Source organism: Oncorhynchus kisutch, linkage group LG13, assembly GCF_002021735.2.
Source record: "Oncorhynchus kisutch isolate 150728-3 linkage group LG13, Okis_V2, whole genome shotgun sequence".
Classification (NCBI taxonomy): domain Eukaryota; kingdom Metazoa; phylum Chordata; class Actinopteri; order Salmoniformes; family Salmonidae; genus Oncorhynchus; species Oncorhynchus kisutch.
Genome location: NC_034186.2, coordinates 53137358 through 53162003, shown reverse-complemented (window position 1 = coordinate 53162003; position 24646 = coordinate 53137358). Strand labels below are relative to the sequence as shown.

At 41.8% G+C, this 24646-nt stretch overlaps 1 protein-coding gene across 16 annotated transcripts in view; it reads right to left on the bottom strand.

Annotated features, from left to right (window-relative positions):
- Nucleotides 1-24646, bottom strand: part of LOC109902195 (myelin basic protein) — a 73765-nt gene that overhangs the window by 40268 nt on the left and 8851 nt on the right. For 10 of the 16 annotated variants that reach the window (XM_031786545.1, XM_031786538.1, XM_031786547.1 and 7 more), the window contains exon 2: nucleotides 18160-18218. Coding sequence is in view for 1 of the 16 variants with exons in the window: in XM_020498348.2 (XP_020353937.1) it covers nucleotides 18160-18204 (45 nt within the window). In the remaining 15 variants the exon portion in view is untranslated. Of the gene's footprint in view, nucleotides 1-744; nucleotides 837-1465; nucleotides 1541-4758; nucleotides 4903-18159; nucleotides 18219-24646 lie in introns of those variants that run through there. The other 6 variants (XR_004202457.1, XM_031786540.1, XR_004202456.1 and 3 more) reach the window with 3 other exon arrangements.

The window sequence follows — 24646 nt, the reverse complement described above, 5'->3', positions numbered from 1 at the left end:
CATAATAGAGGGATAATATTTCCATCTTGTTGAGAAGAGCATCCCAGGGGGAGAGGACAGATGGAGGGTAGCAGCACAGCAGTATTGGGCCCATGGGGCTTCGCTGCCTCTGCTACACAGCACGAGATAAGACCAGCCACTCGCACCACAATAACGGGGGAATAAAATTCACCTTTTTGAGGAGGGCCGAGGCGGAGGTTAATGCTAAATCTAGCAGCATAATACCTACTCTTGCTGCAGAAACAGGTCGACTGGGAGAGAATGCAATCTCAACCGGAATCTGTCTGTTCTCTATATTCAAAGAGGTTCTTCATACAAAGCATGCCAATCTATTTCTCCAAGGTTAGGCCTATCAGTCTGATATTTCTTGAAATGCTACCTTTTCAAAATGTCTTTATCTAATATCAATTGGATGGGCTTTCGAATGGATGTATATAAAAGATGAGCTGGTTCTCCTTTTTTCCATTTGTAGTTTCCGAAAGCTTTCTAAGCTCTTATAGTCTGGGGGGGGATTTGGAGTGTAGTGATTGGAACCTCTCATGACTTGGAGAAATTTCTTAGAGAGTCAAAGGTCACGGTCTTATCCGTTTCCTCTCTGATAGCTGTGCCCTTAAGCATTTGTGTTCATCCCAGAGAGGAATGGTGAACGGGGACTTGGAGACTCCATCCCACAGATTTCTTCTCAAACAGCAGGATGTGCTCACACTGCAAATGTTCACAATAAAATTGCACAGACCTACTCACATTAAGTAGGATTGCTCACGAGTCCCCCGCCTCAGGCTCCTCAAAGCATCCAACTTGAATAATAGACTTATTTCAAACCACCTGCAAACAAACTAGTGTATAGGGTAATTAGCCAAAAGTCTTAAGAACCCATGACATGGCAAATAATGTGGCCACCTAGGAATTTGACATTGTTCTTAGAACAAGAAAACAACAATACTCTACTCCCAATAGATACTTATAGCCTATAGCTCATCAATACCAAACAAAAAGCCTGGCCTCGACGAAAAGGATGTAGTCTTACTGAGGGATCGTACAACTTCTAAATCCGCATCCCGAGAATATATATTTCAAATAGAGAGTAAAGCAATATTGCTGGCCACAGATATAAAAATCAGTGTCAGGAAATAGACCAAGAAGGATCACATTGAACTTAAAAACTGTAAGGATGTTTTATCAGAGTACCAACATGCAATTACTTGAGATCAGGGAAAATGATAGCCCTCAGCGAATTGACAATTTAATATTACAATTAATAATTATACAAAGAACTGGTAATTTAACAGCATGTATCCCACTTTAATTATGCGCAAAACAAATTAGTGTTCAAAAGTATATTCATGCACAAAATGTAATAGGATAAATGTCAGTGGTGCTGTGACATTAATGGTGAAAACAAGTATCAGCATCAAACAACACTCATCTGTACAACTGCAAGGCACCCTAGTCTCATGAATATTACCTAGTCAAAGACTTTCTGCTGTGCTTGTCTGCTGTGTTCGACAGGTCGTCATTGCAAATAAGAATCCGTTCTTCTCTGTAAAAAAATAAAAGTTAAATACGAAATAAATATATCTGCTGCATTTGTCCCTGCGTAGGTCTCCAAATGTGGAATGTATTTGCGTTCTAGCAGTAATATCCGGAGATACTCTCTTTACCTTAAAGGAATGTTGTGGGGAGTTTTACTTCCTTGTTTCGGAGAGCAGTGAACATGAATGTTACTATGGGGAATGATTGCGTAACATGGGGGAGAGCAAGTACAGGAAGGGTAGCGCTTCTGCGGCTACCCAAGCATGAACAAACAGGTTTGGAACAAATGAGAAGGAGCTATTTACGACCCCCTTAACTTTAGGGAAAGATACTGAACAAACCTGGGTTCAATACTATTTGAGATCATTTCAGATACTTTATCTGTGCTCGATTACACTAACCTGGCTTAATGAACCAATAAAAAAAAGGCCCAAAACTGCTAACCCTGCCCATTTGGCACTCCCAGGCAGGCTAAAGCAAACACTCAAAGTATTTGAAACCTTTCAAATCATATTTCAACACATATCTGCTACTGAACACAATTCCAGTCAGGCAGGAACATGAGTGTGTGTAAGTTACAGTACAACACAAAAAGAAACTCCTCTCAGGGCGGGAATGCGTGGACAATAGCCTAACTTCAGGATCCCTAACTGAGCCTCAGGCTCCCTCCACTGGAGACTGGATTTACACGCTGCCTCTCCTCTTAATCCACAATGCATTTACTCAATACAACATGACTCTCTTCAAACTGAGAAAAAGCCAATAAGGTGGCTTTCAAAATGGCAGAACGTGATCAACAGCTCTGGAAGTTGGACATGTATTAGGGTCTCCACAACAGTTCACAATGCAGGCTTATCAGACAGGAGATTAGATTCTACCACATGCCTGATAATGCATAAAATTTTCCTCAGACACAACCACGTCTCCCAAATCGGCTTTGTGAGGATGGATAAATAGTCCTATCCCCGATGTACGTGTGTCTCAGTGTATGCATAAGGCCTTATAGCCAGCACCATAATGGTTGGCTTGGAATCAATGTTGTGTGTGTGTGTGTGTGTGTGTGTGTGGGGGGGGGGGGGGATATATATGCTGTGATACAAGCAGGCAGATTAGTCTATCAAATAACAGTACTTGCATCATTTTTTTAACCCCTTTCCCCCCCCCCCCTACCACACCCTCCCCTGGTTGGTTCACCTGGTGAAAAATATTACAACTCAATATACAGAACATTAGGAACACCTGCTCTTTCCATGCCATAGACTGACCAGGTGAAAGCTTTGATCTCTTTATATTTAAGTGCCTTTGAACATGGTATGGTAGTAGGTGCCAGGCGCCCCAGTTTGACTGTGTCTCCACCCAAAGGATGGTGGGAAGCATTGGATTCAACATGTGACCTCCACTGACTTCTCAAAACATGATGTGGTCCTCTCGCTTCCACTCAGCACTGTCACAATGCTGTGTTGATAAAACACCAAGTCGACGCTCTGATTAATGTGAAGATGACACTGCCAGAGAGAAAGACCGCCGTCAAATGAGCATGCATAATACTAAATGTATACTACTAAATCACATGAGTGTAATACTCTAAATGTATTGTTTATATTGAATACTTTTTGTGTTTAGTCCATCCCACTCCACTGAAAATTTAATTAAAAAGACGCTAATTCTATTGTGCCATTCATTTTTAGCTAGGTTTCCATCCAATTGACAGATTATCATGTGAATATTCAAAAATCTGCATAAATAAAATGTGCGCATTTTCCCACCAGAGATGTGTTTCGATCAAATGAACTTGTTGTGGATAAAAAGTCTGTGCGTGATGACAGAGTCCACATAAAAAAAACTTTTGCCGTTAAATCCCCATGTACTGAATAAAAATACAAGTTAAAATGGGTTTCCATCGCATTTTCAACTCTACTGACGGTTTTGTCACTAACAATGTGTTACATAGCGAATGTGCCACCTTTGGTACTGGCACGTACACCTTAGCCAACAGCTTGCAGATACATAGACTACTTGCGGGCACAGCCAACATGATGACATTTTCATAAACAGAATAGCAAGTTTCTTTTAATTTGTCAAATGGCAACCAAGCGTCAATCATCATGTACCCAGAATAAGACCCTCTAAATGTATTGGAAATTAGCATCAAGGTCATCACCTTGCATGTTCACCACCCGGTGAAGTTCAACATAACTTATTTCATCTGTAGCCTAGTAATCTGCATGCTTTAGTAATGGGAGGACCACACAACATGTCATCGAGTGACTCCAAGTTTACTTCAATATGATGGTTATTATAGAAATATTTGCACCAAAAAAAAGTATTTCTACCTACATTTCACACACAATACATTTTATAAATAAAAAAAGATCCCACCTTGAAAAAATGAAATATGCTAGACGACAAATTTGCTGTTTCCATTAGGCCTGTCATGACATTTTTTTATTATCCAACGTGTTTTACTCACATAAAAAGGTTGGACGGAAACCCGGATATTGTCTCTAAGCACATACTGACCTAAGGTAAAACAAAGACAGCAACACAAATACATGTTTAAAAATATGACATCAGTCTTTGATTTGACACATTTATCTAGCAGTTGCTAACTCTCTTTATACACTTTACTCCTCCCCACTCTGGTCTCAGCTCTCTCATAGAGTGTGCCTTGCAGAAACGGGAACCAATTGAAACCTGCCTGGGCTGGGCTCTCCTGTTCTTTTTTTCTGGTACCCAGCAGGCCGGCTGAGTCTGACAGAGCCCCATACATCCTCATCAACCCCGGGACAGGTGGCCTGGACAGGCAGGCCCTAGCCTGGTTTTCCCCTGTCACTGCCCTGTTGTCTAGGTAAGCCCACGCCAGGAACGTTAAGGCCTCGTTATTCTGTGCTTCTGACACCGTTCAAAAAAAGGCTGTCTTCCCTTTTTTTTCTCCCTCCGTCTTTTCTAATTCCATTATGCGGTGGAGGAGGAGAAGAGTCGGGCAAAAGTTGATTGCAGCCGCAGCTGAATTTTAATGGCGCGCCTATTTTCTCTGCTGTAATTTCAAAATCTGTGACAAATTGACTTCGGGAAGGCGGAGGTTAATTACCTGATGTCGTTAAAGTACATTACTCGCCATTTAAAGCCCCCTCTTTCCTCCCCACCCACACCGCAACAGACAGGAACAATAGGTGGGGTGCAATTTCGGTATTCGGAGAGCGAGACACAGAGAAAACAACTCACCTCTTAATCATCTTTGTTCTGTTCAATTGCGGCGGCGTCGCATTATGCTTTTTTTTTCTCAGTAAAGTAGCAGCTCTCAGACCCAACCTGACTGAAAACAGTGGTGTGTTATTGTTAAATGAGCCTCTACTTGTCCTTATCGGTGGACCACACAGCATAGAGGAAGCAACTGTATATGCAAAACACAGGTAAGAGTTCAATGAAAACCATGGAAACACCATGCACACATCCCCCCCCCCCACCCCCCCCCGTCGGGGATAGATCCAGAATATCTCTCAGTGCAGCCTGTATAATTAGCCTACATTAATTCATGTGTATTCAACACTATGTTGGGGTACACATCTAAGTATGAGGCTTGTTTGGATGTCAACCTCAATACATGTTAATTCCATAATCACCAATTAACAACAGTACAGTAAAAAATGACTTCAACTTCCACCACCGATTTCTATTTGGCCAACTACCACCTTATCCAAGCGAGAGCTAACCATAAGCAAATAAATAAATAAATGAAACCTGAAAAAGGACAACTTTAAATATTATGCATCGAAAACAACCAAATATACAGTATATGTCGATCAGATTTTAGTAACCACATTGTGGGCCTGTTAGGACACAAAAATAACTACGGATTGGACAAATATCCACTTTGTTAGATCAGTTTTTTATTTATTTTATGGCGCCAATGACGACGTCCTTATGCTATACCCCATGATCTCTGACCTTATGTATAGAGCAAATGGAATAACAGCAGATTAAACCTCTTCTGAAAACTGTTTCAGGTAAAGGTCTACCATCTATGAAAAGACAAAACACTTTGTTTGAGCATGGACCTCACAACTATAAAATGTAGGCCTTTAAGTTAGGCTTTTAACCATAGGTCATATGGACAATTCTTGAGATAAACATGAAACTCAAATGAATCAAACAAAAAGGTGAGAACGTTGTTTTTATCTTACATGTTGTATTCACTACCTACAGTACAAAGCCACCCAAGGCCTTACAGACATCAAGCCATAGAAATAGAAGAATTACTATTCTCTTTCTATGAGCCAAGCAACGTCAGAGCCAAAGGTTTTATCTTCATGTTTATAAAACACGCCAGCCTATAGGCTAAGATGAATGACTTCATACACAGTAGACATCAACACTGATATAATGTCAAGTGTCTTTGAGAGCAAAAGTGTTTGACATGGTCCCATTTTTGATTAGGTGTGTTATACAGCCAACGGTTAGAAGTTAAAATGGCTACGTCAAACAAATGTCATCCATCAGCGAGCACAAAGGCTCTCTAAGGCTTTGGCTTAATCCGGTTTATTCTACTGAGTGGACAGGACAAACCACAGAGGGCTAACCAGCATCAGAATGACCACCCAAACACTAGGGCATGGAATTGCCAGGATCTCACAACACGACATTATCACGTTACTTAGGTGTCGATATGATACAGTATGTATTGCCATTCTATATGTATCACAATTCTATATGTTTTATTTGTATTTCACATTTATTGAAGCAGGTAGGCCAGTTGAGAACAGTTACAACTGTGACCTGGCCAAGATAAAGCAAAGCAGTGCGACACAAACAACACATGGGACAGTGCAGTCAATAACAGTACAGTACAGTACAGTACAGTCAATAACACAATAGAAAAGTATATATACAGTGTGTGCAAATGTACTAAGATTAGGGTGGTAAGGCAATAAATAGGCCATAGTGGTGAAATAATTACAATTGAGCAATTAAACACTGGAGTGATAGATGTGCAGAAGATGAATGTGCAAGTAGAGATACTGGGGTGCAAAGGAGCAAAAAATAAATAAAGGTAGATGAGGTAGTTGGGTGGGATATTTACAGATGGGCTGTGTACAGGTGCAATGATCAGTAAGCTGCTCTGACAGCTGATGCTTAAAGTTAGTGAGGGAGATAAGACTCCAGCTTCAGTGATTTTTGCAATTCGTTCCAGTCATTGGCAGCAGAGAGCTGGAAGGAAAGGCGGCCAAAGTAGGAGTTGGATTTGGGGATGACCAGTGAAATATACCTGCTGAAGAGTGTGCTACGGGCGGGTCGAAAGCCTTGGCCAGGTCGATGAAGACTGCTGCACAGTATTGTCTTTTATCGATGGCAGTTGTGAAAATGTTTAGGACCTTGAGCATGGCTGAGGTGCACCCATGACCAGCTCGGAAACCAGATTGCCTAGCGGAGCAGGTACGGAGGGATCCAAAATGGTCAGTGATCTGTTTGTTCACTTGGCTTTCGAAGACATTAGAAAAGGGAGGGTGGGATAGATATAAGTCGGTAACAGTTTGGGTCTAGTGTCTCCCCCTTTGAAGAGGGGAATGGCCACCGTGGCTTTCCAATCTTTAGGGATCTCAGACGATACGAAAGAGGTTGAACAGGCTAGTAATAGGGCTTGCAACAATTGCGGTGGATCATTTTAGAAAGAGAGGGTTCAGACTGTCTAGCCCAGCTGATTTGTAGGGGTCCAGATTTTGCAGCTCTTTCAGAACATCAGCTATCTGGATTTGGGTGAAGGAGAAATAGGGGAGGCTTGAGGGCAAGTTGTTGTGGGGGGTGCAGAGCTGTTGACTGGGGTAGGGGTAGCCAGGTGGAAAGCATGGCCAGCTATAGAAAAATGCTTATTGAAATTCTCAACTATCGTAGATTTATCGGTGGTGACGGTGTTTCCTAGTCTCAGTGCAGTGGGCAGCTGGGAGGACGCACTCTTATTCTCCATGGACTTTACAGTGTCTCAAAACCTTTTGGAGTTTGTGCTACAGGATGAAAAGTGTATGTTTGAAAAAGCTAGCCTTTGCTTTCCTAACTGACCGTGTATATTGGTTCCTAACTTCCCTGAAAATGTGCATTGCGCGGGGGGCTATTCTGTGCTAATGCAGTCTGCCACAGGATGTTTTTGTGCTGGTCAAGGACAGTCAAGTCTGGGGGGAACTAAGGGCTATATCTGTTCTTAGTTCTACATTTTTGAATGGGGCATGCTTACATTTAAGATGGTAAGGAAAGTACTCCAACCCCTTTGGCAGTTCTATCTTGGCGGAAAATGTTGTAGTTGGGGATAGAAATGTCTGAATTTTTGGTGGCCTTCCTAAGCCAGGATTCAGACGTGGCTAGGACATCAGGGTTGGTGGAGTGTGCTAAAGCAGTGAATAAAGTAAACTTAGGGAGGAGGCTTCTGATGTTAACATGCATGAAACCAAGGCTTTTACAGTTACAGAAGTCAACAAATGATAGCACCTGGGGAATAGGACTGGATCTGGGGGCTACAGGTCCTGGGTTAACCTCTACATCATCAGAGGAACAGGAGGAGTAGGATAAGGGTACGGCTAAAGGCTATAAGAACTGGTCGTCTAGTGCGTTGAGGACAGAGAATAAAAGGAGCAGATTTCTGGGCATCAACTACGTAGCCGAGTGATCATAGGGTCAAAAGAGCAGCAATAGGTGAGTCAGGGTGCCGTTCGGTAGTCACTACTACGCTAGGCGAGCAGGGGACACAGCGTTCAGAAAAGCTAGCAGGCCCGGGGCTAGTAGATGGTTCTCTGGCGACATCGTGACAGAATAGCCTGTTGAGACCACATCGGGCAATCACATCGCCAGTCCAGTCGTGATGGATCGGCGGGGCTCCGTGTCGACAATAAAAGGTCTAGGCCAATTGGCAAAGGAGGTATTGTAGCCTCAGAATTAGCTGGTACATGGGCCTAGCTCCGGGCTAGCTCCTGATGGAAGTTCCATCATGTATTGCAATTTGATACTGCAATTTTATTGCAATTTAATGTCCCAAACATATTGCTCACTATATGTCTGAGGCAGAGTGACGAGAGATTTTTTTCCAGTCATGGTAATAAAAATGCTGAAAATGTTGACTTACCTTTTTAAAAAGGAAGATGGAGAAAAAGCTATAGAAGGAGAAACACTGGAGTTCTTGCACAGGAAAAGCTGACTAGCAGTAGCTTAATTTAACCTTCATTCTTTTAGAGAATTCATAGTTGGAGTCAGAGTCTATATAATATAGTAAATATAGTAACTTCCGGCGCTGACAGAGATGGCCGCCTCGCTTCGCGTTCCTAGGAAACTATGCAGTTTTTTGTTTTTTTACGTGTTATTTCTTACATTAGTACCCCAGGTCATCTTAGGTTTCATTACATACAGTCGAGAAGAACTACTGAATATAAGATCAGCGTCAACTCACCATCAGTACGACCAAGAATATGTTTTTCGCGACGCGGATCCTGTGTTCTGCCTTTCAAACAGGACAACGGACTGGATCCCATGCAGCGACCCAAAAAAACGACTCCGAAAAAGAGGGAAACGAGGCGGTCTTCTGGTCAGACTCCGGAGACGGGCACATCGTGCACCACTCCCTAGCATTCTTCTCGCCAATGTCCAGTCTCTTGACAACAAGGTTGATGAAATCCGAGCAAGGGTAGCATTCCAGAGGGACATCAGAGACTGTAACGTTCTTTGCTTCACGGAAACATGGCTCACTGGAGAGACGCTATCGGAGGCGGTGCAGCCAGCGGGTTTCTCCACGCATCGCGCCGACAGAAACAAACATCTTTCTGGTAAGGAGAGGGGCGGGGGCGTATGCCTTTATGGCTAACGAGACATGGTGTGATGAAAGAAACATACAGGAACTCAAATCCTTCTGTTCACCTGATTTAGAATTCCTCACAATCAAATGTAGACCGCATTATCTACCAAGAGAATTCTCTTCGATTATAATCACAGCCGTATATATCCCCCCCCAAGCAGACACAACGATGGCTCTGAACGAACTTTATTTGACTCTTTGCCAACTGGAATCCATTTATCCGGAGGCCCCGCCCCCTTTCGGAAAAGCTGACCACGACTCCATTTTGTTGATCCCTGCCTACAGACAGAAACTAAAACAAGAGGCTCCCACGCTGAGGTCTGTCCAACGCTGGTCCGACCAAGCTGACTCCACACTCCAAGACTGCTTCCATCACGTGGACTGGGATATGTTTCGTATTGCATCAGATAACAATATTGACGAATACGCTGATTCGGTGTGCGAGTTCATTAGAACGTGCGTTGAAGATGTCGTTCCCATAGCAACGATTAAAACATTCCCTAACCAGAAACCGTGGATTGATGGCAGCATTCGCGTGAATCTGAAAGCGCGAACCACTGCTTTTAAATCAGGGCAAGGTGACTGGTAACATGACCGAATACAAACAGTGCAGCTATTCCCTCCGCAAGGCTATCAAACAAGCTAAGCGTCAGTACAGAGACAAAGTAGAATCACAATTCAACGGCTCAGACACAAGAGGCATGTGGCAGGGTCTACAGTCAATCACGGACTACAAGAAGAAATCCAGCCCAGTCACGGACCAGGATGTCTTGCTCCCAGGCAGACTAAATAACCTTTTTGCCCGCTTTGAGGACAATACAGTGCCACTGACACGGCCTGCAACAAAAAAATGTGGACTCCTCCTTCACTGCAGCCGAGGTGAGTAAGACATTTAAACGTGTTAACCCTCGCAGGGCTGCAGGCCCAGACGGCATCCCCAGCCGCGCCCTCAGAGCATGCGCAGACCAGCTGGCCGGTGTGTTTACGGACATATTCAATCAATCCCTATACCAGTCTGCTGTTCCCACATGCTTCAAGAGGGCCACCATTGTTCCTGTTCCCAAGAAAGCTAAGGTAACTGAGCTAAACGACTACCGCCCCGTAGCACTCACTTCCGTCATCATGAAGTGCTTTGAGAGACTAGTCAAGGACCATATCATCTCCACCCTACCTGACACCCTAGACCCACTCCAATTTGCTTACCGCCCAAATAGGTCCACAGACGATGCAATCTCAACCACACTGCACACTGCCCTAACCCATCTGGACAAGAGGAATACCTATGTGAGAATGCTGTTCATCGACTACAGCTCGGCATTCAACACCATAGTACCCTCCAAGCTCGTCATCAAGCTCGAGACCCTGGGTCTCGACCCCGCCCTGTGCAACTGGGTACTGGACTTCCTGACGGGCCGCCCCCAGGTGGTGAGGGTAGGCAACAACATCTCTTCCCCGCTGATCCTCAACACTGGGGCCCCACAAGGGTGCGTTCTGAGCCCTCTCCTGTACTCCCTGTTCACCCACGACTGCGTGGCCACGCACGCCTCCAACTCAATCATCAAGTTTGCGGACGACACAACAGTGGTAGGCTTGATTACCAACAACGACGAGACGGCCTACAGGGAGGAGGTGAGGGCCCTCGGAGTGTGGTGTCAGGAAAATAACCTCACACTCAACGTCAACAAAACTAAGGAGATGATTGTGGACTTCAGGAAACAGCAGAGGGAACACCCCCCTATCCACATCGATGGAACAGTAGTGGAGGGGGTAGCAAATTTTAAGTTCCTCGGCATACACATCACAGACAAACTGAATTGGTCCACTCACACAGACAGCATCGTGAAGAAGGCGCAGCAGCGCCTCTTCAACCTCAGGAGGCTGAAGAAATTCGGCTTGTCACCAAAAGCACTCACAAACTTCTACAGATGCACAATCGAGAGCATCCTGGCGGGCTGTATCACGCCTGGTACGGCAACTGCTCCGCCCTCAACCGTAAGGCTCTCCAGAGGGTAGTGAGGTCTGCACAACGCATCACCGGGGGCAAACTACCTGCCCCCCAGGACACCTACACCACCCGATGTTACAGGAAGGCCATAAAGATCATCAAGGACATCAACCACCCGAGCCACTGCCTGTTCCCCCCGCTATCATCCAGAAGGCGAGGTCAGTACAGGTGCATCAAAGCTGGGACCGAGAGACTGAAAAACAGCTTCTATCTCAAGGCCATCAGACTGTTAAACAGCCACCACTAACATTGAGTGGCTGCTGCCAACACACTGTACTGACACTGACTCAACTCCAGCCACTTTAATAATGGGAATTGATGGGAAATTATGTAAATATATCACTAGCCACTTTAAACAATGCTACCTTATATAATGTTACTTACCCTACATTATTCATCTCATATGCATACGTATATACTGTACTCTATATCATCGACTGCATCCTTATGTAATACATGTATCACTAGCCACTTTAACTATGCCACTTTGTTTACATACTCATCTCATATGTATATACTGTACTCGATACCATCTACTGTATCTTGCCTATGCTGCTCTGTACCATCACTCATTCATATATCCTTATGTACATATTCTTTATCCCCTTACACTGTGTATAAGACAGTAGTTTTAGATTACTTGTTGGTTATTACTGCATTGTCGGAACTAGAAGCACAAGCATTTCGCTACACTCGCATTAAAATCTGCTAACCATGTGTATGTGCAAATAAAATTTGATTTGAAAAATAATGTTGCGACACTCAACTGTATCGATTTATCCCCCCCATCCCTACCAAACACCCCCATTGACTGATTATACTTTTGACTTTTAAAAGCTCTTTAATTTAATAATTAATGTAGGCTCGTTCAACAGAAAAACATAAATTAACTGATGATGGGAACTGACAGATTTTTCCCAAAAGGGAAAAAGCACCCGTGTTTGAGACAATGATATCAAACATGACATCACTCACTGGGTAGGAAGGTTGAGATGAGCTCAACGTTATTGGACAGCTGGGCTCTTTGGGTGGGACTGCTGAATAGGCTCTCGTGGACCGTTGGCCCTGAGCTAATGATGGTATGAAATTGACCATAAGCTGAATCATTCGAAAAAATACAAAAATGTAGGCACTCCCTTCTGTAAGTCCCTCTTGATAAGAGCATCTGATAAATGACTAAAATGTCAAATGTAATTCATAATAATCTGCCCAATAGTCCATTCATCTTTACAGAAGGAAATGGGTCACTGATGTTTTTTTCGTCTCTGTGTATTGTGTGAGGTGGGTGGGTGGATGGATGTGTGTGACGCGATGATGAAAGTAGCCGCTGACATTGAATGGCCTAACATAACGCATCGGATATCACCACGGCAACATACAGTGGGGAGAACAAGTATTTGGTACACTGACGATTAGTGAAGAAAAAGAAACGCACACCTATAAAGACGAGGTGCTGGCTAGCGGAGTAGAGACTTGAAAATAAAAGAGAGCCACACACTCTAGGAGCTCAGATGCAAAAATGTAATACCAATGTTTCGACAGCCAAGCTGTCTTCATCAGGGTTGATTAGTAACACTGACGATTAGTAACATTAGTATTTGATGTATCAAATACTTATGTCATGCAATAAAATGCAAATTAATTACTTAAAAAATCATACAACGTGATTTTCTGGATTTTGTTTTAGATTCCGTCTCTCGCAGTTGAAGTGTACCTGTGATAAAAATGACAGACCTCTAAATGCTTTGTAAGTAGTAAAACCTACAAAATCAGCAGTGTATCAAATACTTGTTCTCCCCACTGTATATGCCTACCAAGAGTGAGAATTTCATTGGTGGGATGTCTAAACGACCATCTTTAAAAAAAAATATTTTACCTTTATTTAACTAGGCAAGTCAGTTAAGAACAAATTCTTATTTTCAATGACGGCCTAGGAACAGTGGGTTAACTGCCTTGTTCAGGGGCAGAACGACAAATTTGTACCTTGTCAGCTCGGGGGTTTGAACTAGAAACCTTCCGGTTACTAGTCCAACGCTCTAACCACTAGGCTACCCTGCCGCAGCTGTCAAAAAAACACATTGTGCCATGCAGATACTGCTTTGTCCTTCCCACTTTAATGAACATAACACACAAATGACTCTTCTTGAGTAAGTAACAACACTGTGCCCTCCACAGCTACACTCATTACAGTTTAATGAGTTCTATTTTATGATTATTTTACGATTTTGAGCAAGCAGTTTAGCTTGCATAGGGGTTCCACCCATGGCAATGACAAGCAAGGAAATGTAATCTTTCTGAGGTGTAACAGGGTAATATTTCAAATGAAATGTGAGTTGGGAATCAGTCCATCACCAGAAGTATTCTAACAGTCATCAGTGTGTCATTTGAAAAGCCTCGTTCTGATTCTGTGACCCGAACAAGAAAGGGCTATGAATCTACTGAAAATGATGAATCAAAAGATACTGTACATCACATCCAACATTAACCTGAAACGGCCTAGTTTTATAACCAGGCTAGCTCCTGAGACCTGAGATAACCTTTCCTCCTCTCCCTGGGTCTCCGGACTGACCTGCAGAAGTAGCAGGCGAGCTTTGTCATCACTTACTGAAATCCCAGTGTCCTGACCACCCAGGCACACTCTGATGGTCGCTAATCAACCACTGCCTGGCAACACCAGTCCGCCACTAAGATCTGGCAAGTCGATAAGAAGACTCAGCGGCTCTGAGTCGCAACACTCCCACAGAAAAAAAGAAGCACCTCTCTCAGGACTGGACTGCCCATGAAGAAAATCATCTCCCCAGAAGCATGGAGAGAGAAGGAGTAGGGTAAAAGAGAGTGAGTGATTAAATTTTTTTTTGAAGATAGTTGTCTATAGCAAGGGTGTCAAGCTCATTTTGCCCTGCGTGCCGCAATCGGACTTCACTAAGGTCTGGAGGTCTGCACTTACAATTTAGTATATTTCCTCGCCTTCAAACGTTATGAAAATTTGGGGGGGAATTTTGAATGCTTTTTAGCAAGCTTGACAGGGTGAAAAGTTTATAATTGTAGGTCCATTATCACTTCTATACAGTTGAGTTATTTCAATGTCGAATATTTATTTTATTTTTTAATGAGAACAAATATATGTTTATTTATTTACTCAAACCACCGTGGGCCAGACTGAATGGGCTCGGGTTGTATGTTTGACACACCTGGTCTATAGCTACAGTATAGTGTCAGGTAACTGCTAAAGTAATGGAAACTCTTCAGTAAATGTGGGATAAAAAGTATATTGAAAGCAGGTTTTTACACACAGGCGAGATTCCTGAGTTAATTAAGCAATAAACATCCCATCATGCTTAGGGTCATGAATAAAAATGCTGAGCAGGCCATTATTTTGGCCACCGTGGCTATGCCTTACCACAGTGCACGAGTGGTCACTGAATGGTTTAATGAGTATTAAAAATGATGTAAACCATATGCCATGGCTCTCTCAGTCACCAGATCTCAACCCAATTGAACACTTATGGGAGATTCTGGAGTGGTGCCTGTGACAGCGTTTTCCACCACCATCAACAAAACAGCTGCATCCCTCCAATAGAGTTCCAGACACTTGTAGAATCTATGCAAAGGTGCATTGAAGCTGTTCTGGCTCTTGGTGGCCCTATTAAGAAACTATGTTGGTGTTTCCTTTATTTTGCCAGTTACCTATATGACTACAAACATCAACACATTTCAAGAGGGGACCGTTACAGTATTGACATACAAAATCATAAAAACAAAAAGCTAACTTTCACATTCTTCCAAAAAACACAAATTCATGGAAAAATATAAGGCTACAAAGACCTTAAATGACTTGCTTATTTACCAAACACCACATCCTTACTCAGTGGTTAACAAGCTGGCCCCTACAGCAGAACAGTCACCACAACCCCATTCCCCTTTCCTTGTGCTATAACTGAAAAGGAAAACGCCACTCAGCTCCAAAAATGAAAGTGCACTACATAAGAGAAAAGGTTGTCACTTGGAATGCACTCTTTGTCTGGCATTCATTTGAGGGTTATATTGTTCAAGTCCCCCGCCAGACTCGTTTTGAAGCCATTTGTATTTTTCTGAGTGCTTCAGATTTGATTGAGAGCTTCTTTATGGTCATAACTCCATTGTTCTGACGGAGGACTGCATGAATAAACTACAGCAGGGTCCAAAGGTTTGCCTCACTTCCCTGATAAAGGCTTAAGCTGTGAATGATATAAGAGGCTCTACAGTCTACAATCACATTGAACTTCACCAGTGTCAGTATTATTCCCATGAAAACAAAAGGATCAAACTTATCTTACACATCCACAGTTGAAGTCGGAAGTTTACATACACCTTAGCCAAATACATTTAAACTCAGTTTTTCACAATTCCTGACATTTAATCCTAGTAAAAATTCCCTGTCTTAGGTCAGTTAGGATCACCACCTTATTTTAAGAATGTGAAATCATTGTGATGTCAGAATAATAGTAGAGATAATTATTTATTTCAGCTTTTATTTCTTTCATCACATTCCCAGTGGGTCAGAGGTTTACATACACTCAATTAGTATTTGGTAGCATTGTCATTAAATTGTTTAACTTGGGTCAAACTTTTCGGGTAGCCTTCCACAAGCTTCCCACAATAAGTTGCGTGAATTTTGTCGGTGTAACTCGGTGTAACCGAGTGAGGTTGGTAGGCCTCCTTGCTCGCATGTGCTTTTTCAGTTCTGACCACAAATGTTCTATTTTCTGGGGTGATTGTTGCTTCAATATATCCACATACTTTTCCTCCTCATGTCGTCATCTATTTTGTGAAGTGCACCAGTCCCTCATGCAGCAAAGCACCCCCACAACATGATGCTGCCACCCCCATGCTTCACGTTTGGGATGGTGTTCTTCGCCTTGCAAGCGTCCCCCTTTTTCCACCAAACATAATGATGGTCATTATGGCCAAACAGTTATATTGTTGTGTCATCAGACCAGAGGACATTTCTCTAAAAATTACGATCTTTGTTCCCATGTGCAGTTGCAAATGATAGTCTGTCTTTTTTATGGCGGTTTTGGAGCAGTGGCTTCTTCCTTGCTGAGCGGCCTTTCAGGTTATGTCGATATAGGGCTCGTTATACTGTGGATATAGATACTTTTGTACCTGCTTCCTCCAGCATCTTCACAAAGTTCTTTGCTGTTGTTCTGGGATTGATTTGTACTTTTCATCTCTAGGAGACAGAACGTGTCTCCTTCCTCAGCAGTATGACGGCTGCGTGGTCCCATGGTGTTTATATTTGCGTACTATTGTTTGTACAGATGAACGTGGTACCTTCAGGCGTTTGGAAATTGCTCCCAAGGATGAACCAGACTTTTGTAGGTCTAAAATTGTTCTTTGCTGATTTCATTTGATTTTCCCATGATGTCAAGCAAAGAGGCACTGAGTTTGAAGGTAGGCCTTAAAATACATCCACAGGTACATCGCAAATTGACTCAAATGATGTCAATTAGCCTATTAGAAGCTTCTAAAGCCATGACATCATTTTCTGGAATTTTACAAGCTGTTTAAAGGCACAGTCAACTTAGTGTATGTACACTTCTGACCCACTGGAATTGTGATACAGTGAGTTATAAGTGAAATAATCTGTCTGTAAACAATTGTTGGAAAAATGACGTGTCATGCACAAAGTACATATCCTAACAGACTTGCCAAAACTATAGTTTGTTAACAAGAAATGTGTGGAGTGGTTGAAAAACAAGTTTTAATGACTCCAACCTAAGTGTATGTAATCTTCCGACTTCAAATTGTTTGTGCACTAAAAGCGTATACTGTGTATGTCCTGTAGTGCTGAGCAATTAGTGCTTTTTGACATTTTCAATATCGGTTCAGATTTCTTTTAAACAAATGCATTATGTGGGTTCACCGCTGCAACAACACAGAATAAAATAATTGATGGTAGTGACTGCCCATTACTATCACTTATAAGGCTCTAACCATCATTTATTCACATGACTTTACTTAAATAAAATATTGTGGTTGTTCATATTACACATTTGATTTCAGTATGATGATGTTATTTCATTAATACAACTCCAATGACTGCCCATATCTGCACATCACTTATTAAGAAACCATCCTTCATTCATATTCCTTTAATAAAATATTTCACTTGTTATGTACATATACATTTTTTTTAAAATCAATATATATTTCAACATTTTATTTAGAGGCATTATCTAAGCAACCAGCCAGCCATCTACCTCTGTTTCCTAAAGAGACTTCCTTCAGGCTAGCAGGCTAGCTTAGCTGGCTAGCTGCCTGCTGTCTGACAAAATCACTATTTCAGCAGATCTTCAAGGTAGATTTTAAGACTACTAAATGACACCTGTCACTCTATTAGATGCATTGTCAGGTAGAGATACCTAAGCAACTGCTCTCCATCCCACTCGTGTCTCTCTATCGCTCTCAGCGTCAGTCTGCCGGCCCCACAGGCAGGCTTGAACAAATGAAAACAGGTAGCTATAGGCGTAATGGATTCTGGTCATTGTAGTTAATTACCACATTTACTTCACTTAGATGGGTTGGACAACATGTCCCAGCGAGTAATCTCTCTAGAGAAATAGCACAAATGGCACGGTGGCACATTTTTACTAAATGGAATTAAAATAATTGACCTAATGTTGTTCATTTACTTTTTTCTTTTTTTTTAAACAAAAATAAACCAACATTTCAGTTAATCGCTGAGCACTAATGTCCTGTATACTTGCACAAAAGCATGCATTCATACACTTCCAACTGAGATGCTTACCTTGCTCTGCGGCTGTGGCTCGTGTTTACCTAGATGCTGTCCCATGTTGTCAACAGAGACTGTGGAGAAAAGAGGAGAATGGTATCAGACCCATCTGGAATTACAACACTCCCTTAAAAATCTGAGACTGTCGGTTTCAGTGGCAGCAGAGCTGACATTAAAGTAAGAAAAACACGACTTCATAAATCACTCTTCCTCCATTCCTCAATGAACCAACAACCAACAAAATTAACAAAAAAGAGGAAAAAAAGAGAAAAACAAAAACAAAACAGCAAGGCAAACAGTATACGTTTCAGTGCATGTGTGGCACTATTTACATGTGTGTATGTGTCTCTGTGTGCCCATGTGTGTGTTTGAATGCAAGTTTGTGTATATGCATGGGTACAAGCACCTGCGCGGCAACAGCCTCAGGCAAAGAGGCACAGTGTCACTCAAAACGTACTACTTATTAAAAAAAACTTTATTTGAGAGTTATTCTATCCCCGGCCCAGCAACTCCACTCCCACTTGTCTCCAGTTCCACATCCCAACCCTCAGTTTCCTTCAATCCCACCCATCTCTGCTGCCACCCTCTTTGGATTTCTATGTGCCATATACGTGGCACATATAAAAAGGGGGGCAAAAAAGTATTTAGTCAGCCACCAATTGTGCAAGTTTTCCCCACTTAAAAAGATGAGGCCTGTAATCTTCATCATAGGTACACCTCAACTATGACAGACAAAATGAGAAAAAAAAATCCAGAAAATCACATTGTTTTTATTAATTTATTTGCAAATTATGGAAAATAAGTATTTGGTCAATAACAAAAGTTTATCTCAATACTTTGTTATATACCCTTTGTTGGCAATGACAGAGGTCAAACGTTTTCTGTAAGTCTTCACAAGGTTTTCACACACTGTTGCTGGTATTTTGTCCCATTCCTCTATGCAGATCTCCTCTAGAGCAGTGATGTTTTGGGGCTGTTGCTGGGCAACATAGAAAATCTTTGGAGGGAGTTGAAAGTCTATGGGGTTGAGATCTGGAGACTGGCTAGGCCACTCCAGGACCTTGAAATGCTTCTTACGAAGCCACTCCTTCATTGCCTGGGCGGTGTGTTTGGGATCATTGTCATACTGAAAGACCCAGCCACGTTTCATCTTCAATGCCCTTGCTGATGGAAGGATGTTTTCACTCAAAATCTCACAATACATGGCCCCATTCATTCTTTCCTTTACACGGATCAGTTGTCCTGGTCCCTTTGCAGAAAAACAGCCCTAAAGCATGTTTCCACCCCCATGCTTCACAGTAGGTATGGTGTTCTTTGGATGCAACTCAGCATTCTTTGTCCTCCAAACACAACGAGTTGAGTTTTTTACCAAAATGTTGGTTTCATCTGACCATATGACATTCTCCCAATCTTCTTCTGGATCATCCAAATGCTCTCTAGCAAACTTCAGACGGGCCTGGACATGTACTGGCTTAAGCAGGGGGACACGTCTGGCACTGCAGGATTTGAGTCCCTGGCGGCGTAGTGTGTTACTGATGGTAGGCTTTGTTACTTTGGTCCCACCTCTCTGCAGGTCATTCACTAGGTCCCCCCGTGTGGTTCTGGGATTTTTGCTCACCGTTCTTGTGATCATTTTGACCACACGGGGTGAGATCTTGCGTGGAGCCCCAGACCGAGGGAGATTATCAGTGGTCTTGTATGTCTTCCATTTCCTAATAATTGCTCCCACAGTTGATTTCTTCAAACCAAGCTGCTTACCTATTGCAGATTCAGTCTTCCCAGCCTGGTGCAGGTCTACAATTTTGTTTCTGGTGTCCTTTGACAGCTCTTTGGTCTTGGCCATAGTGGAGTTTGGAGTGTGACTGTTTGAAGTGGTGGACAGGTGTCTTTTATACTGATAACAAGTTCAAACAGGTGCCATTAATACAGGTAACGAGTGGAGGACAGAGGAGCCTCTTAAAGAAGAAGTTACAGGTCTGTGAGAGCCAGAAATGTAGCTTGTTTGTAGGTGACCAAATACTTATTTTCCACCATAATTTGCAAATAAATTCATTAAAAAATCCTACAATGTGATATTCTGGATTTTTTTTCTCATTTTGTCTGTCATAGTTGAAGTGTACCTATGATAAATTACAGGCCTCTCATCTTTTTAAGTGGGAGAACTTGCACAATTGGTGGCTGACTAAATACTTTTTTGCCCCACTGTGTGTGTGTGTGTGTGTGTGTGTTTGATATATATATATCTTTCAACTATGCTGTGATGTTTAACATACAATTGTAATGTAATCGAATAGAATCCACAGATTGCGAGTTGAAGATAAATACTTTCACTAATAAGAGTATTAGTATATTAGTAACTGACTGACCAAGTCTCTCCAGATCTCCAAACAATGCTACTTCTAGGGTCAATTTTAGATTAATGTTACGCATTTTCAGCCATTCCTGAACCTGAGACCAGAAAAAAGCTACCTGAGGGCAATACCAGAACAAATGGTCTATTGATTCTGTATCTTCACAACGAAATCTACAGAGCTGTGATATTCAACATTTTGTTGGTGGCAAGAATTCCCTTACAATCATTTAAACTGAAAGGCACGAAGTCTTGAATCTTGCATTGTTTTATATATCCACTCATACACCAAGTGCCATGTAATTAGTACATCAACAATCACTTCCCAGCTATTTTGCAATCTGTATGACACAGCTGTCAACATCCTGGTCCTCAAATGAAACTGGTATGCTTTCCAATTTATCCTATTTTTGTTCCTCTGCCAGTTTTGATCCTTTATCTTGGGCAGACAGACCAGTTCCCTACCTCCTCCCGCTGCCACCTGCCTCCTCGATATGGGGTAATGTTTTAATCAGTTGGTTCTTGGATTGAGCAGACCTTCCTATACATTTCCGATAACTCAATGAAAGACATAACTCAACCATTCCAATATCATTTAAAAACTAAATATCATTTTCAAAACATATTTTCCATAAATACAGGTCTTTTATCAACCAGCACATTTGAGTTCAACCATAATATTTGTTGTAAATATTTGTTCTCCCTTTTCTGGGGGATGAAATTGAAACCAACTCTGCAATTGCTTGTCTGAAAAAGAGATACTTTGAACAAAGTTTCACTTGATTAATTAATCAAAAATTAGACAGGGCAATCTGCACAAAAGCAAAAAGGCCATTTTTAAACAACAACAAGCTTGTCTTAGTAATCTACTTGAGAAACAGTTTTTGTAGAAATGAAGCTTTTAGAGAGAGGATTAGTGCTTTTATACTTAACATCAACCCACCCAGTCCATATTCATTATAGAAATAGGCAGGCTTTGTCTTGTCAAAATTAGGTTTTAGTTCAGAGAGGCCAGAAAATAACGAAGAATTAAATCAATTGGATGTGTCCTATAATAACATCGATCCAATTGACAAGATAATGAAGAATTAACCCCACATCAATGTCCCAATCTCATCTTTACCTTAACAAAAGGTCAATATCTGAAAAGAACACATCCTCCCTCATGCCCGAAGCAAATAACCACATGAAACATTGAGCAGAACAGTCTGGAAATGGAGACAAAGCCATGGACAGCAGCGGAGCGCTGTTTACCGTACATTTAAAATTCAGATAATACACTTACAGTGTCTCAGAGAGTGAGATCATGATTTTTTTTTAAAGCACTCAGCGTGGTGCCCAAACTATGCTTGATATAGCGTTTGAATATATCCCAAATCTCAGGACCTGTTACCCAAGGGGGTTTGCACAGGTCTACACACTGTTCCTAACAACTGAAGGATACTTTTGGGACAATGAAATAATAAGAATGAGCGTGTTTTGTTACATTGTCTTTTGTTGGGACTGAACTCAGCCCTAATTAGGTGTGACAGTAGCCTTTATAGTACGAGAGGTGAGATGGTTATATTTTCTGTCACATGGGGCTTCAAATGGGTCCTGATATCATGCTGTAATAGGGAGCTGATTCAATAAGCTTTAGCATTCACAGTAGGGGGGGGGAAACAGGCTTTATTTTACCTCTGCATAAATGCATGGGTCTGCACTAGAAATAGGCCTACCTAAGGGGCAATCTGTGATTGCTACATCCATTTTGGGACTTTTAAATGAATTATATATAGTATACTCATTGATTATTGAAGAAAATAACTTAAAAATACCTCATGAGCTTAGTTCACCTGTCATACAGCATCGGAACGCAAAATATAAGCTTGTTTTACTACAATGTTTGTAAACGTAAACAAACACTGTACGGCCTCAAAACAAGTATATTTTTTATTAAAATGGATGGTTGGTCCTTGAAACCAGAGCTCTGTTTATGAATTTGAGAAGTTACTTTTCTCCAGCACCATCCTTCAGCTTTTTCCCAAAACAGTGGTGGAGGGAAGCCGTATTATTATTTCAACTGCAGACTGCCCCTTTAATATTTGCAAGATTGCAGCGGCAACAATCTAATAACTTTTGTTACGATTACCGCGTAGCAGATGTGATTTTAAATGTGAGTTTAAAGTAAGAAAAGGATGAACAACCTTTTCTCATGGACATCATTAAAGAAAGTTACAAGATGACTACCTCCGCAATATAGTGACTATTACCTACAGCATGTAGTCTCAGGATGATTACCTCCGCAATATAGTGACTATTACCTACAGCATGTAGTCTCAGGATGATTACCTCCGCAATATAGTGACTATTACCTACAGCATGTAGTCTCAGGATTATTACCTCCGCAATATAGTGAGTATTACCTACAGCATGTACAGTCTCAGGATGATTACCTCCACAATATAGTGACTATTACCTACATACAGCATGTACAGTCTCAGGATGATTACCTCCACAATATAGTGAGTATTACCTACAGCATGTACCGTCTCAGGATGATTACCTCCGCAATATAGTGAGTATTACCTACAGCATGTAGTCTCAGGATGATTACCTCCACAATATAGTGAGTATTACCTACAGCATGTACAGTCTAAGGATGATTACCTCCGCAATATAGTGAGTATTACCTACATCATGTACAGTCTCAGGATTATTACCTCCACAATATAGTGAGTATTATCTACAGCATGTACAGTCTCAGGATGATTACCTCCGCAATATAGTGAGTATTACCTACAGCAGGTACAGTCTCAGGATGATTACCTCCGCAATATAGTGACTATTACCTACAGCATGTACAGTCTCAGGATGATTACCTCCACAATATAGTGACTATTACCTACAGCATGTAAGTCTCAGGATGATTACCTCCACAATATAGTGAGTATTATCTACAGCATGTACAGTCTCAGGATGATTACCTCCGCAATATAGTGAGTATTACCTACAGCATGTAGTCTCAGGATGATTACCTCCGCAATATAGTGAGTATTACCTACAGCATGTAGTCTCAGGATGATTACCTCCACAATATAGTGAGTAGTACCTACAGCATGTACAGTCTCAGGATGATTACCTCCGCAATATAGTGAATATTACCTACAGCATGTACAGTCTCAGGATGATTACCTCCACAATATAGTGAGTATTACCTACAGCATGTACGGTCTCAGGATTATTACCTCCACAATATAGTGAGTATTACCTACAGCATGTACAGTCTCAGGATGATTACCTCCACAATATAGTGAGTATTACCTACAGCATGTAGTCTCAGGATGATTACCTCCACAATATAGTGAGTATTACCTACAGCATGTACAGTATAGAGCAAATTAGTGCATTTTTGTAGAGGCCAAATGTAGCCCTTGACGTCTCACACAGTATATTACTGCATTTGGCTGAAGATTATAAACAGAGAACAAAGCAGCATCTTGATAGGCATTCAAATGAAATATGTCTTTTAGATCCAGAGCCAAAAACTCCAGCTTTGTTGCTACGGGCCTTTATGGAAGACTGCTGAAAGCAAAGAAAGGAGTGTATGAGAGTTGCTCTGTGAATTCAACTTTTCCCTTCAAAACAAAAAGAGGTCTTAGCACATCAGAGTAGTAGCCAGGTGATCGTTCCCCTGTCCCTTTAAAAGGGCGAAAAATATATCATCACAATAGTTGGCAAGTAGGCTCGTTTACAGTAGGCTCCCAAACACATGAGCATGGTATTTTCTGATAACTAAGAACTATGGTAGTCACGCACAGCCACGACTTCAGCTAACTACAAAACGGAATACATGTTGGCTTTGGGAATTAATCTACTGGTACTAACAGAAAATGACATACTTTGTACAACTGCCATATAGCCTAAGCTTTGGCTAGCTCAACTCTCTTATGGAGCAAGGTCCTGAAACAAGTTCTAATCCTTTCTTAAAGCAACATTCTCTGGTGTGAGAGGGCTCAATCATGTAAGCATGGTTACGTACTTCAGTAGCTACAGTGGGGCAAAAAAGTATTCAGTCAGCCACCAATTGTGCAAGTTCTCCCACTTAAAAAGATGAGGCCTGTAATTTTCATCATAGGTACACTTCCACTATGACAGACAAAAGGAGAAGAA